Raw genomic sequence first — 18,682 nt, 5'->3', positions numbered from 1 at the left:
ACCTACAAGGTCTCCGAATATACAAACCACCAAAAAAAAAGAGAGAGAGGCAGAAACATTGACCCAATGAGACAATCAACGATCCGGAACAGCAGACAGAGGGATCCGCGGTACAGCAACCGAAGAGGAAAGAGTCTCACTGGACTCCTCCGGAGGGTCGCTGCCCTCAGCTGGACATGTATGCTCAAGCTGTCAGGAAATGCGTCAATGCCAGATTCATCAGCCGCACTCAGAAGACAGTCCAAAATGTCAAGACCAACCGCAACATCGTCATCAAACCAGCGGACAAAGGAGGAGCCATCGTCATACAGAACAGAACGGACTATTTCAAAGAAGCATACCGACAACTGGACAACCAGGAACACTACAGACGGTTACCTGCAGATCCGACCAAAGAACACACCCACCAGCTCAACAAACTGATCAAGACCTTCAATCCAGACCTTCAAAGCATCCTACGCACTCTCATCCCACGTACTCCCCGCGTGGGAGACTTCTACTGCCTCCCAAAGATACACAAAGCCAACACACCCGGACGTCCTATCGTATCAGGCAACGGAACCCTGTGTGAGAACCTCTCTGGATACATCGAGGGCATCCTGAAACCCATCGTACAGGGAACCCCCAGCTTCTGTCGCGACACTACAGACTTCCTACAAAAACTCAGTACCCACGGACCAGTTGAACCAGGAACACTTCTCACCACGATGGATATATCTCGGCACTCTACACCAGTATCCCCCACGATGACGGCATCGCTGCGACAGCATCAATAATCAACACCAACAACAGCCAATCTCCAGATGCCATCCTACAACTCATCCGCTTCATCCTGGATCACAATGTCTTCACCTTCGATAACCAGTTCTTTACCCAAACACACGGAACAGCCATGGGGACCAAATTCGCACCCCAATACGCCAACATTTTCATGCACAAGTTCGAGCAGGACTTCTTCACTGCACAGGACCTCCAACCAACACTATACACCAGATACATCGACGACATTTTCTTTCTATGGACCCACGGCGAGGAATCACTGAAGAGACTACACGATAACATCAACAAGTTCCATCCCACCATCAAGCTCACCATGGACTACTCCTCAGAATCAGTTTCTTTCTTGGACACACGAATCTCCATCAAAGACGGGCACCTCAGCACCTCACTCTACCGCAAGCCCACAGATAACCTCACGATGCTCCACTTTTCCAGCTTCCACCCTAACCACATCAAAGAGGCCATCCCCTATGGACAGGCCCTGTGAATACACAGGGTCTGCTCAGACGAGGAGGAACGCGATGGACACCTACAGACGCTGAAAGACGCCCTCGTAAGAACGGGATATGACGCTCGACTCATCGATCGACAGTTCCGACGGGCTACAGCGAAAAATCGCATAGACCTCCTCAGGAGACTAACACGGGACGCAACCAACAGAGTACCCTTCGTCGTCCAGTACTTCCCCGGAGCGGAGAAACTACGCCATGTTCTCCGCAGCCTTCAACATGTCATCAATGACGACGAACACCTCGCTATGGTCATCCCCACACCTCCACTACTCGCCTTTAAACAGCCACCCAACCTCAAACAGACCATCGTTCGCAGCAAATTACCCAGCTTTCAGGAGAACATCGTCCACGACACCACACAACCCTGTCACGGTAACCTCTGCAAGACATGCCAGATCATCGACACAGATACCACCATCACACGAGAGGACACCACCCACCAGGTGCATGGTTCATACTCCTGTGATTCGGCCAACGTTGTCTACCTCATACGTTGCAGGAAAGGATGCCCCAGAGCATGGTACATTGGCGAGACCATGCAGACACTGCGACAACAGATGAACGGACACCGTGCAACAATCACCAGACAGGAGGGTTCCCTCCCAGTCGGGGAACACTTCAGCAGTCAAGGACATTCAGCCACCGACCTTCGGGTAAGCGTACTCCAAGGCGGCCTTCGAGACACACAACACAAAATCATCAAGCAGAAATTGATAGCCAAGTTCCGCACCCATGAGGACGGCCTCAACCGGGATCTTGGGTTCATGTCACGCTACACGTTACCCCACCAGCGAACAAATGTTATCTGTTTTTAATACAACGGATCATTTGCTGTCTTTTCGATGTTTCTGCCTCTCTCTTTTTTTTTGGTGGTTTGTATATTCGGAGAGCTTGTAGGTAACACCTCTCTGTCTGCCTTGGCAACGGGCAGTTGAAAACACTGTCTGTAATCACCAAGTATTGTTCTGTGATTTATAAATGCGAAAGGTTCGAGGATTCCATTTCCACATTCACCCGAGGAAGGAGGAAGCCTCCGAAAGCTGGTGATTTTCAAATAAAATAGTTGGACTATAACTTGGTGTTGTAAAATTGTTTACAATTGTCAACCCCAGTCCATCACCTGCATCTCCACATCATGATAATATTATTTAAGTTTATAAGTTTCCTTTTGTTTTATGGTTTAATTCTTTATTAATTGTGCCCCCCCCCCCTTCCCAAAAGGGGGCACACATGTTTGGGCACTTGTTTGATGGGCAACCCAGTGCCTCCTTACAGGTTCTATTAAAAAGGACATACTTTTTTTTTTAAAAAAAGCCACGTGATCGGGGCGCCCTGGACCCAGGCTGGCTTCAAACGTGACGCCTTGCGTTTCCTGTCTGGTTGGTCGGGAGCCGGCGTGACGCAAGCGCGTCGTGAGCTCGCGTTCTGCCGACGTCACCGGCGGCGTGCGCGGATTCAAACCGGGAGAGAGGGCGCGCGCGCGAGCCGGGGAGAGGGGAAGAAAAAACGGAAAGAGCGGCGAAGGAGCCGGCGCCATGGTGGAGAAGGAAGAAGCGGTGATCAGTGAGGAGGAGGCGGCCCAGTACGACCGGCAGATCCGGCTGTGGGGGCTGGAGGCCCAGAAACGGTAAAACATGGACCGTCCCCGGTTAGTGTAGCTCAGCGCGGGCAGCGAGCGGCACCGACAGGCCTCTCGCTGAGGTAATTAAAGGGTCAGGGAGAGGGGAAGGAGGGAGAGCGGGGACCTTTTTATTAGTTTGCCGATTTATATGTTGGCAATCCCTCCATAATCGAGTAAGATTGTCTCACAGCGCTTAAAAAAAATCACATTATCTGGTCATTTATCACATTGCTCTTTGTGGGATCTTGCTGTGCACATATTGGCTGACCCGTTTTCCTACGTTACAATAGTGACGACACTTCTAAAGTACTTCTTTGGCTGTAAAGCACTTTGGGGCATCCAGAGGTCGTGAAATGCGCTATATAAATGCAAGTTCTTTATATTAAAGATCACACGCTCCCTGTCAACTTTTTCTATTATAAATGCCCGTTATCATTCTATCCCGTGACTATCAGGATCGTAGACGGTGAACCAGATTGACTGTGGGCTTTCTAGTCTAGCAATTCCTATGTAAACATGTCACACTGTAATTACACCCTCCCACCAGTGGAGGCACTACAGCACCACTGGCAGGAGTGTAATTGCAATGTCACAGGTTTACAGAGGTGATATCCATTACTGATATGGGCATAGGAATTTATAATGGGAATAGAAGACTATGGACAGAAGGTACGATTTTAAAATGCAGACGGAATTACATGATCACACCCTGGTCGAGTTATGGCCCCTCTCCTAACTCCACTTCACTTTAAGATTAGATGCCATAGATACTGACTACGTGCATAAATAGGGAAACTTGTGCAAAATCCTTCAAATTTGCTAGGATGATCATAAAAGAAGAAAGAAAGAGACCTGCATTTATATAGCTCCTTTCATAACCTCAGGACATCCCGAAGTGCTTTATAGCCAATGAAATACTCTTGAAGTGTAGTCACTGTTGTAATGTAGGAAACACTGCAGCCAATTTGCGCACAGCAAGGTCCCACAAACAGCAATGTGATATTGACCAGATAATCTGTTTTGGTGTGGTTGGTTGAGGCATAAATATTGGCCAGGACACCAGGGAGAACTCCCCTGCTCTTCTCTGATATAGTGCCGAGGGATCTTTTACGTCCACCCGTGGGGGCAGATGAGACCTCGGTTTAACGTCTCATCCGAAAGATGACACCTTCGACAGTGCAGCACTCCTTCGGTACTGGCACTGGTTTATATGCTCAATTCTCAGGAGTGGGACTTGAACCCACAACCTTCTGATTCAGAGGCGAGAGTGCTACCTACTGAGCCATGGCAAAAATCAGCTGTGGCTATATTGAAGCTATGGTTGTCAAAGCCCAGCTTCGCTGATCTGGGCATGTAAGTCAAATGGATGACTCCAGGCTCCTAAAACAACTACTTTGTTCGGAACTGAGCTCCGGCAAAAGAAGAGTTGGCAGCCAGAAAAAAGATATAAAGTTTGAAATCCAACGTAAAGAAATGCGGTATTCACATCGTTACATGGGAGGAAACCATCAAAGACCGCAAAGCGGCATGCAGGGAGCTAATGACGTGAACAAGCTAGGATTGCTAAAGAAGAGAAACATAGACAGGAAAGAGTGTCGGTCTGCTGCGGCTACATCATCAACTGGGCTGCCTCTCGTGTTAATTTTATGGTAAAATATGTCTCTCTAGGATTGATTTACAAAGAAATCTAAGACATAACTGTGGTTCAGTTGGTAACACTTTTGCCTCGGAGTCAGAAGGTCGCGGGTTCAAGTCCCACATCAGAGTCTTGAGCACAAGATCTAGGCTCACACTCCAGTGCAATACTGAGGGAGTGCTGCACTGTCAGGGGTGCTATCATTTGGATGCGACGTTAAACCGAGGCCCCATCTACCCTCTCAGGTGCCAGGCAATGACCATCTCCAACAAGAGAGAGTCTAACCTTTAGCTTAGCTGTTCCAGTACAGCTACAACACTGGCATCTACCCAACAATGTGGAAAATTGCCCAGGTATGTCTTCTCCACAAAAAGCAGGACAAATCCAATCCGGCCAATTACCGCCCCATCAGTCTACTCTCAATCATCAGCAAAGTGATGGAAGGTGTCATCGACAGTGCTATCAAGCGGCACTTACTCACCAATAACCTGCTCACCGATGCTCAGTTTGGGTTCCGTCAGGACCACTCGGCCCCAGACCTCATTACAGCCTTGGTCCAAACATGGACAAAAGAGCTGAATTCCAGAGGTGAGGTGAGAGTGACTGCCCTTGACATCAAGGCAGCATTTGACCCAGTGTGGCACTAAGCAGCCCTAGTAAAATTGAAGTCAATGGGAATCAGGGGGAAAACTCTCCAGTGGCTGGAGTCATACCTAGCACAAAGGAAGATGGTAGTGGTTGTTGGAGGCCAATCATCTCAGCCCCAGGACATTGCTGCAGGAGTTCCTCAGGGCAGTGTCCTAGGCCCAACCATCTTCAGCTGCTTCATCAATGACCTTCCCTCCATCATTAGGTCAGAAATGGGGATGTTCGCTGATGATTGCACAGTGTTCAGTTCCATTTGCAACCCCTCAAATAATGAAGCAGTCCGAGCCCGCATGCAGCAAGACAAGTGCCAGGCAATGACCATCTCCAACAAGAGAGAGTCTAACCACCACCCCTTGACATTCATCGGCATTACCATCGCCGAATCCCCCACCATCAACATCCTGGGGGTCACCATTGACCAGAAACTTAACTGGACCAGCCATGTAAATACTGTGGCTACAAGAGCAGGTCAGAGGCTGGGTATTCTGCGGCGAGTGACTCACCTCCTGACTCCCCAAAGCCTTTCCAACATCTACAAGGCACAAGTCAGGAGTGTGATGGAATACTCTCCACTTGCCTGGATGAATGCAGCTCCAACAATACTCAAGAAGCTCGACACCATCCAGGACAAAGCAGCCCGCTTGATTGGCACCCCATCCACCACCCTAAACGTTCACTCCCTTCACCACCGGCGCACAGTGGCTGCAGTGTGTACCATCCACAGGATACACTGCAGCAACTCGCTAAGACTTCTTCGACAGCACCTCCCAAACCCGCGACCTCTACCACCTAGAAGAACAAGAGCAGCAGGTACATGGGAACAACACCACCTGCATGTTCCCCTCCAAGTCACACACCATCCCGACATGGAAATATATCGCCGTTCCTTCATCGTCGCTGGGTCAAAATCCTGGAACTCCCTTCCTAACAGCACTGTGGGAGAACCTTTACCACACGGACTGCAGCGGTTCAAGAAGGCGGCTCACCACCATCTTCTCAAGGGCAATTAGGGATGGGCAATAAATGCCGGCCTCGCCAGCGATGCCCACATCCCATGAGCAAATTTTTTAAAAATCCCATGATACTCTTTTGAAGAAGAGCAGGGGAGTTCTCCCCGGTGTCCTAGGCAATATTTATCCCTCAACTAACACCACTAAAACAGATTATCTGGTCATTTATCTCATTGCTATTTGTGGGACCTTGCTGTGTGCAAATTGGCTGCTGTTTTCTACATTACAGCAGCGACTACACTTCAGATATGTTTAATTGGCTGTAAAACACTTTGGGGCATCCTGAGGTTGTGAAAAGCGCTATATAAATGTAAGTTTTTTTTTCTTTCACCTCTCCCATCTCTTCCACCATATCTTGCCATCTATTCGTTTTTAAAATTTTATCCTCCTATAAAGTGCTTTGGGGCATTTACGTTCTGTTAAGATAATTTAGATTTCACCCAGGCTATTATTTTAGGGCAGATTGCATTATTCAGATGACGTTTACCCTACGTTTTTCTCTCCACAGATGCTGCCTGACCTGCTAAGTATCCAGCTTTTTCTGTTTTTATTTCTGATTTCCAGCATTTTTTAGTATGTTCCCTTTTTGTTTTATTGTTTAAAATTGGTAAGTTAGGAATAAGAAGGAATGTAAAGAGGGTGGCTTTTCACCCAGAGAGTAACATAAGTTGTGGGATAACTTGCTGGAGAAAGCTATTGAAGTAGACACTTTAAGTAGTTCAGGAGGCAGTCCGATGTCTGTCTGGAGGGCAGATTTTTATGGAAATGGTGAGAAAGATCGCAAGTGGTGATGATTTATGAAAAGGGATTGGTTTAATGGATTTTTGCTGTTCATATAAAAATGCTTTGTTCTTGTGCTGTTGCAGCTGATGTTGTCCCAAGTAGTTAATGAGCTGCTAATGTTTTTCAGTTTGCGTGGCTCTCGTGTGCTGCTGGTGGGAATGAAGGGCCTTGGAGCTGAAGTGGCCAAAAATCTTATTCTGGCAGGTGTCAAAGCACTGACACTACTGGATCATCAGCAGGTATTAGAATGAAGTTCTGGGACTTTTGATTGGTGCTGTTTTGGACTTGTAGTCTCTGTCCAGCATCACACTTTGATTTTAAATGGTTTTAGTTTTATGACTGCAGTTTTGGTTTTGCTAAATTCCCAAATTATTTCTTTCATCAGGGGTTAATAACTTGATTCCAGCTGTCCTGGATTTTTACTGCTGTGGAAGTTTGCAGTGACATCTAGCATTTTTCTAACATTTCTCTTATGTTTCTGTAGCCATATGTAGCTTTGGTCCTGATTTGCCTTTGTTAGTAATACTTCCAACAACAATTTGCATTGATATAGTGCCTTTAACGTAATAAAATGCCCCAAGGCGCTTGACAGGAAAGTAATCAGACAAAAATTAACATGGAGACATATGGACAGGTGACCAAAAGCTTGGTCAAAGAGGTAAGTTTTAAGGAGCATCTTAATGGAGGAAGGAGAGGTTTAGAGAGGGAATTCCAGATCTTGGGGCTTAGACAGCTGAAGGTGGGGGGGAGGAAGGCAGTTAGCTTGCACAGGAGGCCGGAGATAGAGGAAGGCAGAGATCTCGGAGGGTTGTAGGGATGGAGAAGGTTGCAGAGATAGGGAGGGGTGAGGCCATGTTGGATTTGAAATGTCGGAATATAATTTATTTTCAGTATAGAATCATAGAATGATACAGCCCCGAAGGAGACCATTCGGCCCATCGTGGCTGGGTCTTATAGATCACAAGAGTGTTATAAACTTTCTCGTGTGGTTCACTAAGCATCATATCTATTTCAGTTGGAAGAACTTGTATTCCATTAGTTCTATGCATGTTTGTATAGTGTGATTTCAAAGAAATTGCAAGTTGCATGATTGCTCCACTAGGTGGTGCCCTTGGCTTAATAGCGACGAGCTGGACTGGTGCGTGTACTTTCACAATGACCGTGAGCACCTTCAGGAGAAATTCCACTCTGGAGTCTTAATGTCGCTAATGTGCTGTGACTAGTCTCAAATAGGAATCTGAAATTTGATGCGCAGATGGTAGACCAGAGTTGTACTGCTAGGTATGCACAAAGCCCACCACAAAGAGGTTCCTTGCATGCTTGTGTGGGTGTATGAGCAAAGGCCCACTCAGTTTCTACTATTCGAAGTGTGCGTGAGAGGGAAGCGGAGGCTCTTCGGGCTCATGGTAACTCCAAAATGAGCCGTCTGGCAACAGAAATTCGGAACCAAATCAACCTTCTGTGGTAGACAGAAGGTTGCCAGGCAAGTCTGCAGGACATTGTTGATGATTGACTAGCCAGCCTGGCTCATTAATGGAACCAGGAGTGGTAGACTTGTCACTGTGGGGGTTGGGATTCCCCTTACTCTACTCCAGATAAGCCTGCGACCCACTGCTGTAATGGGTACCGTGATCCTGGCTCACGTGCAACGAGAAGCTTAACGCTGGTAAGCTGTCTGGTTTTAGCTGCTTGGATGGTGGCATTAACCCCTGTGCACACTTTGGGAAGCCCGTGCCTCGTCTCTATCAACCTGTGCCTAAACTCGCTGGACTTAAGTAGGTGTGTCCCTACGGGAAGAGTGTGTGCATGTCTTGCTGGAAAAGAAGGACTTAACTGAGGATTTCCTAGTAGCTTTGTTCAGTAACTGGAACGCAATGATAGGTTCTTGCTCATGTCAGGTGCCCGGCTGACCAAACATGATGCCAAGAATAAAAAAATTGTAATTGTTCATTACTGTCTACCTGAGCTTCATGATTTCCTACATTTCTAACTGTGTGTTTTTAAATTCTCTCCCTTTTTTTAATAAATGTGGTCATGACTTCAGGCCACTACAGAGGATGCAAGGTCTCAGTTCCTCATTCCCACCGGCTCTTTGGGAAGAAATCGGGCTGAAGCGTCTCTAGAACGTGCGCAGAACCTGAACCCAATGGTGGAAGTGAAGGTCGACACTGAGAACATCAAAGACAAACCAGAGGAATTCTTCAACCAGTATGATGCAGTGAGTATCTTTTAATGTCATGCTGGGGATGGGGGCATTTTTCCTAAATCTGTCCTGTTGTAGAGCTCTAATTTAACTCTGCTTTATAAGGCAATTCAGGGTTAGGGTTAGGAAATTAGCTGCAAACTCACTAGGCATCCTGAATTTAGTTACTATCTTGGCATTGTATTCTTTTAAAGGAGATGGTCATTTTAACTGTCTTTTTCCTCCCCTTCCATCTACCAATTTTATTCCCTACCCCTCCTTTCCTGAACCCGTTAAGGTTTTGTTAGAATAGGGTTTCATGGATGCAGGCCCCACTCTTGTATTTTGCCCAAGTGACCTTTAATCGAGTCTCTATGGTGAGTGGTGGCCTGCAATTCATTTGCAGGGGCATCAGGCGCAAGCTTGACCCCATCCTCACTGGATGGCCAAACATGCACACATCCAGCAGGGATCACTATGCAGCAATCGGGGGTGGGGGGGAATGGGTGATTTTCTCCTACCTAGCGCAGGGGAGTGGGACTAATTGGATAGCTCTTTCAAAGAGTTGGCAAAGGCACGATGGGCCAAATGACCTCCTTCTGGGCTGTATAATTCTAGCCCTGAGGCCAATTGTAGAGCCTTATTGCAGCTCTTGGTGAGATCAACAAACTCAGTGCAGACTGGGGAACAAATATTGGGACCTTTCTGACCCATATGACTCAGTTAGCCAGCTGAGCTATCGGGCGCACAGCAGAAAATAATTAATTGGAACTGGTTTGTGTGAAGAATAGTATATATACTTAGTGTTTTGTCAGTCTTTACTTGTTCCCTTGTGTTTTTCTTATGTATAGCATGCAAAACTGCAGGGCTGCTGTGAATGAAAAATGCTGAATGATTATTCCAAATGTTTGCATTTTGTGTGCTCCATGCAAGGTTAAACACATCATGCCTGAGGTACCCAGGTGGGATTGAGTATCTGGAGTGCTCGAGGTCTAACAATCAGGTGGCTTCTTCATACAGAGCAACATGTCTCTGTAAAATAACATTATTCTTTCCAGTGCTCTTACTCAGATTCTGGGAACACAAACATTTTTTTTCCCTGCTCCTTTTTGAGTTGAAGGGTGTAACCGGAATATGGGGCGAAGAGTACATAAAGTACAGATGTTGTATTCTGGCTGCTGAGAGCTGCAGTTGAAATCTGTTCATTATTGCACGCCACTCATTCATGTTCTTATTGAACAGTAGAAGTTCAAATGTTCTGAAGATATACAAGCAAAGTACATCAGTAATTGTCACTAGGATTTCAGTAACATGTAATGGGGGGCATACACAGTCGCTGCGTTTCAAAGTAGTTCACTGTAATGTGAAATATAAGCTGGAAATATACAGGTCAGTCCAACCTCTAATGAGCAAAGACAGGTTAGTGTCAATTGGGGTGTATAACCCATCATCAAAACTAGATAAATGATTACACACCTGAAATGTCAGTTACCTTTTTTATCTTTACAGGTGCTGACTGACTTGTCTTTTCAGTATTTGCAGTTTTTTATTTTACTCACTAATGTGAAGTGATTTTAGATGTAATGAGGCTTATGACATTTTCATGAAGTACCACTTCAACTCTGAAGAACACCCAGCAGTATATAATAAGCATGGACTTCTAAACTAGGTTGGAGTGATTTGAGGTGAGGAATTGTCACACAAGACGCATATCTCACAATCTTGAAGAATATTGGTTAAGTGTATGGTACCAAAACACGCAATGTGCCCATTAACAGCATAGTAGGTGTGGATTCACATGGTGTCTCAACCCTGAATGAGTTTCTGCTGTAATCAAACCGTTGATACAGGTCTCGAGTCCTGCCACTAGGTGCTGCAATTGCATCATAACGCTCTAGTGACATTAAGTGGCAGAAATCATGTACTACGTGTTCCTTACACATATAACACTGGTCCTTCAGATTGCAGTTGTTGACTAGTCCAAACCAGTAGAGTAGATTGTCGACGCTGGAATATAACATGTATGTTTCAGTCTGATTTATTGCACAGAAATAAAAGCCATTCTGAAATCATCTTATTTGAGGCTGTGGATAGGTTTATGAAAGTACATGAAGCACTGATATACTGATCATTAGCAGGTCACACGTTTCTAGTAACATTGAAGTATTCAGTTGAAGGACAAATCTAGTTTACAGTAATGTTCCATTAAATCAAAGGCATATTGCACGCTTTCCATTACTTCGCAGTTTCAGTTATAAGGTTATAGATTCTAAACGGGGCACTACTGTATGTATTAAAAATATGACACTAAGCAGTTTACTAAAAACATGTATACTTATTGGGTTAGCAGTGATTTATAGCTGACTGAACTCAGGTGACCTGTATTTTCACCGTGGCCCTGTTCTGCTCGGTTCTAGTTTTGATGATCTGCTCTGTGACACGTGTCTCTCGTTGGAGTTTATGACCTTAGTGGTTGTTCTGACTTTCATCCTACAGCATGTTGCAGAATGCATGATCGGACTGCACCCCTGAAAATTCCAGTTATTGAATGTTTGAGTGCAGTGCGATGCTCTGCTATTGCAAACATGTTAACATTTTGGTTGTGAAATTGGCAATGCTAGAAGTAAAGAAGTTTCTGAAGTCTGAAAGAATGGGGGAAAATAAAGCTATATATATTTTGACCCATTTCAGCTTGTCATAATATAGCCACATACACAATGTTGGAGGCTAGTGACTTTTTAAATTGATAAACAGGTGTTATCAAAAACACTGACTTAGAAAGCATTACTGGTGATGTAAGTAGACAGACTTAATTAATGCATGACTTTCTTATCACTCAGTTGAACCTGTGTTTTGTTTTTGTCTGAATCAGAAATTAGTCATAGATATTTTGCCCTTCCCTCTAAATTCTAATCTTTCTTGTGCATGAACCAGTCTGCACTGCATCTGAAGAAAAAGGATTGAATAATTATTTTGTTAGATTATTCAGTTTGGCATTCAGTGCTGGGAATGGCGCACTCCTATTAACTTGTGGCAGCGTTAGCTACTCCCAGGTCAGATATGCTCCAGCCAGATAGAGTAAAGCTTTCCTCTGCTGTGTCCCAACCATGTTTAGAAACTCTAAACCCAGATAAACCTCATTACTTCACCATTGTCTTGTTGACATTTCTCAGAACAATCTTCATTATGATATGATTCACTCTGAGTGAAGTAGCTAATGTAGTATCAGGTTGGAGCTGGTTTTGTGGTATGGACATGTGCTCACTAAGAACCAGGTTTTGGAACATCCAAATATGTGTGGTGCAGACCTTACAGCTGGGAGAGAACGACTTTCAACCCATCATTTGGAATGGCTTTTGAACTCTAGTCCCTATTGTAAACAGGTGAGTGCTAAGTCCCCAAAAAGTATTACTGTATTTTCTTTGCCGAGTCCTGCTCTCAAATTCTTGTTCTGTGACTGAACACTAGGGTGTGCAGAAACGCACCTTCGTATTGGAGTCTCTTTTGCAAGCAAATGTTCACCTCCATTCGTCATTTCCCTTGGTGGCCAGGCTGAGATTGAGATCGTGCAGTCTAGGGGAAAGAGTACATTTCAGTTCAAGTGCAATGGTAATGGAGGATTCAGTGGGTTAAACATTGATTCAAATCCAGCCCAAACAGCTGTCTGTAAGGACCCACTGTAAACAATGTGGCATTGTTTTATCCCATTCCTTAGTGCTGTGCTTTAGGCACATTCCCACTATCTTTAACAATAACTATCTCCAAATTGTCAGTCTCTCAATAAAAGCACAACCATGACTGGTGTGGGCATTGGAGAAATTACACTGGAATAGTTGGGGATTAAGAAATCTTTCAACTTCAGGTGAAGACATTTTTTTAAGCAGCGCAGAGAGAGCTTTACCCTATACCTAATCAGTCCTGTGCTGATCTGGAAATGCTTATCGTTGATACTGGTTGCAAAAAGTAGAAAAGCATTCCTCTTCCCTGACACTGAGCAAAGAAACTCACCTCTCATTTTTTTTAATGACTAGATGCCAAAATCGTACCCAAAATTGGACATCAACCATAGTTTCACAGTAACAGGGACTTTGCAAGTTAATGAATTTTAGTAAACACTAAGGCTTTGAAATGAAGCTGCCTGAATATTAGCGTACAAATGCACAGTTAGTGTGCTCATGGAATTTCTCTGTCCACTATTTCGAGGTGCCTCAGTTCATTTCAATTTTGAATTACTGCTGAAGATTTGCAAACACTTGTGCTGTACATTGTTTTGCACCTTGCAGTGCTGCATGTTCCAAAATGTTGGCAGTCTTCCCATTGTGTGTTCTTTGAGATTTCCGGCCATTGTGTAAACAGTGCAGCCAAAGGAACAAACCACCTTGTCCCAGAAGTGATCGGAGACTGTCAAATTTTCATTAGCAAGATTTTTAAAATGTTAACTGTTTGAGTGCTGGTTTTATTTTTTGTATGTGTTTGCGCCTTTCAAACAGCACTAATTTTTCTGTTGCTGTCTCGGGTCACCACCTTGATGTCTGCTGCTGGGTATCAATCCAAGGAGGGAAGGCAGAAACCATTTTGTTCTGCTCCCTCACTAGTTTGAGGCAGAGACCATTGCACCCTTATAAGGGAATAGATAAACATAAGGAAGAGCTATGGGAGAGAGTAGGGCAGTGGATTGCTTTAGCAAACGGGTGACATATTCACAATGGGCTGAATGGCTTCCTCTTGTGCTGTAAATGTTTAGGGTTCTCCTGATTGAACCTGGAAGATTATTTGTTGGCATTGTACTTTGAGCTTGTGAGGCGATATCGGGCATAGTGCATTGATGGCAGTTGTACAGAGTTTGCAAAAATGGTATTAGATCTGGAATCCTGCATGTTTCACAATGTATCACAAGACAGTAGCACACCTCAAGGTGATGTCATTGCAACCCAAAGACATTACTGCCTTGTAACAGGTGTCTTGCATAATGAAAAATACTGTCAAATTTAACAGCAACAACCAGTAGAAGTTATAATTTTAAAAATGAAACTTAAACTGCTCCTGATTAAATATTATGTAATTACATCACCACATTCATTAAGTCTCTCTAGCTGTTGCCACATGTTTTACTAATGGATCAATAGGCCTAAACCCAGAATTTCAAAACTACTGGTCCTGGCCTGTGAGCCCTGGCTATCCATCTATAAGGCCGGTGGTGCCCCGGTGAAATGGTTCCTATTTGCGTTTGTTTTTTTACTTTCGTGATACTGGTTTTGTGGCTATGGCATTTTGGAAAGGTCTGTTGGCACCTCTGGTCCTTCATTTATGAAAAATTCTAAATCCATCTGCCACTTAACTTGGAGGAAGTGCTTTTAACGTGAATTCAATTCCTGATCTAAACTAAAATTAAGTAGGAATTTAAATTAAAACTAGAATTTCCGGGAAATAAATAGAAGTTATAATTAAAACGTGAATCCAAAGCCACTCTAAGCTAGTAAAACGCTGCACAGCCTTAAGCTTGCACGTGTTATAACCAATGACACGACTAACTGTTTACTGTTTTGCCATTGTTTGTCAGCCGGTGTGTTATAATCAACAGTGCATGGCTGGTTCCTGCGACAAAATTGCGTGACTTGAGGTTGTATTATTTTTTTTTTAAATACCCTCGTGCAATTACAAGACTGCAATCTTATGCTTCAGCTGACTGTTAAAAACTACACAGCTTTACTCTTGAGATTTGATATTATCTAATCATCTTGATGAGAATACTGTTTTGTAATTGCTCCCAGTTATGAAATATATTTTCTTTATAAACAGTGGCATAGTGATTTTCCCCCTTTCTGGCCCTGAATCACTATAGGGAGCACTATAGTTAACCTCAGCACTCCTGGGCTAGGGGAGGGAAAATCAGTCGGGGTTCCTGCTCCTGATCATTGGGATCAGGCTGGACTGTGATGCCCTCTGAGGTTGAATAGCATGCCAGCCTCATTCCAGATTTGCGCATAAAGAACAGCCAGTTGAGTGAAGCTATAAGTGTATCTGCCTGTGGAACTATACCCCAGCAGGAGTATTTGTCTTCACTGGCCCTTCTCATCACATGGGATGGTCTATCTGAGCTTATCACAGGTGCAATGGGTGTCACCTTCAGGTACACAAATTGGGACTTTGTAGTTTTATATTTACAAATGTAAAAACCAAATGCACTGGAGTTTTTATAAATCATTGATTGGAATGAGTTACACCTGTAACATATCTGAGATTCCTGGGATTGAAGTCACTTCCCCAAAAGAAAAGTGAAAAATAATCCAAAAGGTTAATTGTTCTATTTTAATAGGGGGCCTTTCACTTGCAGCGTGGAAGCTGTGATAACCCTGCCTTCTAGTAACGTTTCCTCACTGCCTGTTACTGGAGAGTGAGGAAAAGAACTTAATCTACAATGTTGCAGCCAGGCAAGCCTAGAATTTGAGGCCAAAGGTATATGGAGCTACAAATCTGAGAGCCACAGGTAAAATAGAAGCCCTGGCTTAGGACACGATCTGTATTCTGTGTTGCTTTTTGAAACATACTGCAGCACCACAGTTATGTAATTAGTCTTAACGGCATTCACATCTGCCTTTGAGAGGTGCAATTATTGTATCATGACTATCTCTTTGCTCTAACTGCATTGTGAGACAATCTGCTTAGAGTCCTTCAGGTTCTCATTTAACAGTAAAAGCTACATTTTAATGATACTTCAGTACTTAAGGCAAGTGGCGAGGTAGAAATTTCGGTTTCTGTTAGTTTTGCACTAAAGTAGTCCGCTTTTAAATTGCCAGTTGTTTAAATCAGAACATAAGAAATAGATGCAGGAGTAGGCCATACGGCCCCTTAGGCCTGCTTCGCCATTCAGTAAGATCATGGCTGATCTTTTACCTCAACCCCACTTTCCCGCCCGATTCCCATATCCCTTGATTCCCTTAGTGTCCAGATTGCGGGATACCGGTATCCATGTGCTGTTATGCTGCTAAACACAGCTTCGTTCTTGCAGTAAGAGAATTATAGGCCCGTGAAAAACTCGGTCTGCGATTCTGCCGTGGGGACAAGGGAGTCAAATTTATTAATCTGAATGCTGGGACTTGTTTTGTGGCTTCAGTCTCCCAGAATCCAAGCTAAATGAGCATCAGTATCAATGTGGCTTCTGTAAGACTCTGAGGGGGAAAGTGTCCCCTGCTAAAGAAATCTGATTCCTGCGTCCTTTCAGAGCCAGCCTGCTCACACTTTGAAGGATCAGTTGAATATTGAGTATGTTTTGCACGTGTACAGGATGGGGCCACAAAGGGCAGCGGCAGCTATCTGTGGTCCGGGAGACGCTTTGAAAAAGGACAGCTTGCAGTTTCCTGTTTATTTAGACTTTTATGAAGTTAACAATACTGGGAAAAAGCGGAGTGAAGTTGCACTGGCTCAGGAACTAGCTTGGGGAGGGGCGTGGTGGGGGTGGGGGGGGGGGGAGGAAGAGGAGAAGATATGGGGTTAGTAAGTAGGTTCGGGAAGTGATCCTTGAGTGGTTCAGGCCTAGCACGGGGTGTATGAGATTTAAGACTACATGTCTACAAATTCTGTAAGAAATTTTTTCCAACTTTATTGTTGTATAGTATAACCAATTTTTATCGCTAGATATGCTGATTTTTGTTTAAATGTCTTGTAAACAAGTTCCTCCCAAGAATTGAAATTTCCACTGATTTAATGCCACGGATTGAAAACCTTTATCATTTTTTTAAACCAGAATAAATCCCTAGCCATTTACTTTCCTCCTAAATGAATACAGTCATCAAATGGGGTTAGAATTGGGAGGTATCAGGCAAGCCCTTCCAAAAGTCAATGTTGATGGGCTAATTGACTGTAGAGGTGTCACAGCCGAGCACAATTCTGTTCTCGACTAATGTCTGTACAGTTATTGCAATTTCTAGCAGCAGGAACCATGCCCCCTCCCCCCCCAACACTTTAGCTCAGGTATATTCAGATTAATTGTGCTATGCTGATTGCTGTCTCATTTGAAATTGGAACTATCCTTGCCTGTATAGCTCAGTACTACGTTAGGCAGTGCAATATTATGCACCTGTTAAGCTACAAGGGGCATTTGATCTGAGGGTAATGGGGCAGGTGTAATGATTGCAGGTCACTGAATGGGATGGAGTTGGAAATGCAGATATAATTAGACCACAAGAGAAAGAAATAAAATGAAACAGAAGAAAATAAGCCCAGTAGAATAATTATGAAGAGAAATAAACATACAAGAAAAGATTAAAAGGAATATAGCAAGAAAGAAAATGAAAGAAAGATTTTGATTTATATAGCACCTTATCATATTTCAGTGCTTCACATACAATGAATTACTTTGAAGTAACGTGACTCATGTAGGCAAACGTGGCAGTCGTTTTGCGTAAGAGCTAATAAACAAGCAATGAGATGAATGACCGGCTAATCTGTTTTTGGTGGTGTTGGTTGAGGGACCAATGTTGATCAGAATGCCTGAAATACTCCCTACCTGTCTACTGATGTGTTTAGACTAGATTGCACTCAAACTCCTGTTATGGGACTTCAACCCACAACCTTCTGACCCAGAGGTGAAACTACTACTAAATGTTTTGGGCAAAGAGAGAAAGATCCTATGATAATTCCTGAGGTGGCAAACTTGTGCTGTGTCCCTCACCCACCCAAAGAAATGTTTTACCTCATCAAGCTTCAAGTCAACAGGTGCCAGGGCCTATGAAGAATGGATACAGGTCATAGAATCGCTTTCTCAAGGATAAGTCAAAGAATTTACTGTTTTTAGTCCTTGTATTGTGGCACTCCACTGCTTAACGTACTGTCTGCTTCCACATTTTTCTGTCTGGCAGGAAGTTTTCTTTACTCATAACAGGAACTTTCAAATCCATTTAATAAAGATCCACTGGGCTTTCGCTTGAGGAAAGGAGAAAGGACTCTGAGACGGAGGCATCTTGCCGAAGAACAATACAGCTGAGGTGCTGGGCATAAATACTCAACTAAATGACAGGATTATTAACTGTCTGAGTGCATTGTCTCGGTGTGAATAGAGGGTCACAATCCCATAACCTCGCAGGTTGTGGAGAGCGCAGATAAGATTTCAGTGGATCAAAGAAGAAAAATAATGCCAGTAGGTCTACACTGGTGAGCTGGTGCATTCATTCAGATTAAAAATAACACGGCAACTCCCAAACTGTTGAGCTAGATAATCTCAACTGGGGCGATTTAGCTGAGACAATTGGGCTCTGTGCCCCTAGGTCAGGGAGGGGAAAAAACAGCCAGCGGTTCCACTCCTGGTTGCTGAAGAGTGATCTCTTTTTTTTATTTGTTCTCTGGATGTGGGTATCACTGGCAGGTCTGCATTTATTGCCCCGTCCCTAATTGCCCTGAAGGTGATGGTGGGTCTTCTCCTTGAACCATTGCAGTTTTTGTGATGGTGCTCCTACAATGGTGTAGGATAGGGAATTCCAGGATTTTAACCAGCCACGATGAAAGAACGGTGAT

The 18,682-nt window shown here is 44.1% G+C and overlaps 1 protein-coding gene across 2 annotated transcripts in view; it reads left to right on the top strand.

Moving 5' to 3' along the window:
• Positions 1-2,725: 2,725 nt before the first annotated feature.
• The window catches only part of sae1 (SUMO1 activating enzyme subunit 1), a 92,025-nt gene continuing 76,068 nt past the window's right edge, over positions 2,726-18,682 (top strand). Inside the window, exons 1-3 of one of the 2 annotated variants that reach the window (XM_067974985.1) lie at positions 2,726-2,919; positions 7,118-7,229; positions 9,035-9,208. In XM_067974985.1, coding sequence (XP_067831086.1) covers positions 2,828-2,919; positions 7,118-7,229; positions 9,035-9,208 — 378 coding nt within the window. In that variant the 5' untranslated portion in view covers positions 2,726-2,827. Of the gene's footprint in view, positions 2,941-7,117; positions 7,230-9,034; positions 9,209-18,682 lie in introns of both variants that reach the window. The other variant, XM_067974986.1, reaches the window with a different exon arrangement.

Source organism: Heptranchias perlo, chromosome 41 (assembly GCF_035084215.1).
Source record: "Heptranchias perlo isolate sHepPer1 chromosome 41, sHepPer1.hap1, whole genome shotgun sequence".
In the NCBI taxonomy this organism is placed as follows: domain Eukaryota; kingdom Metazoa; phylum Chordata; class Chondrichthyes; order Hexanchiformes; family Hexanchidae; genus Heptranchias; species Heptranchias perlo.
Note: the sequence above shows the minus strand (reverse complement) of the source record. Positions and strands in the feature narration are given on the sequence as shown.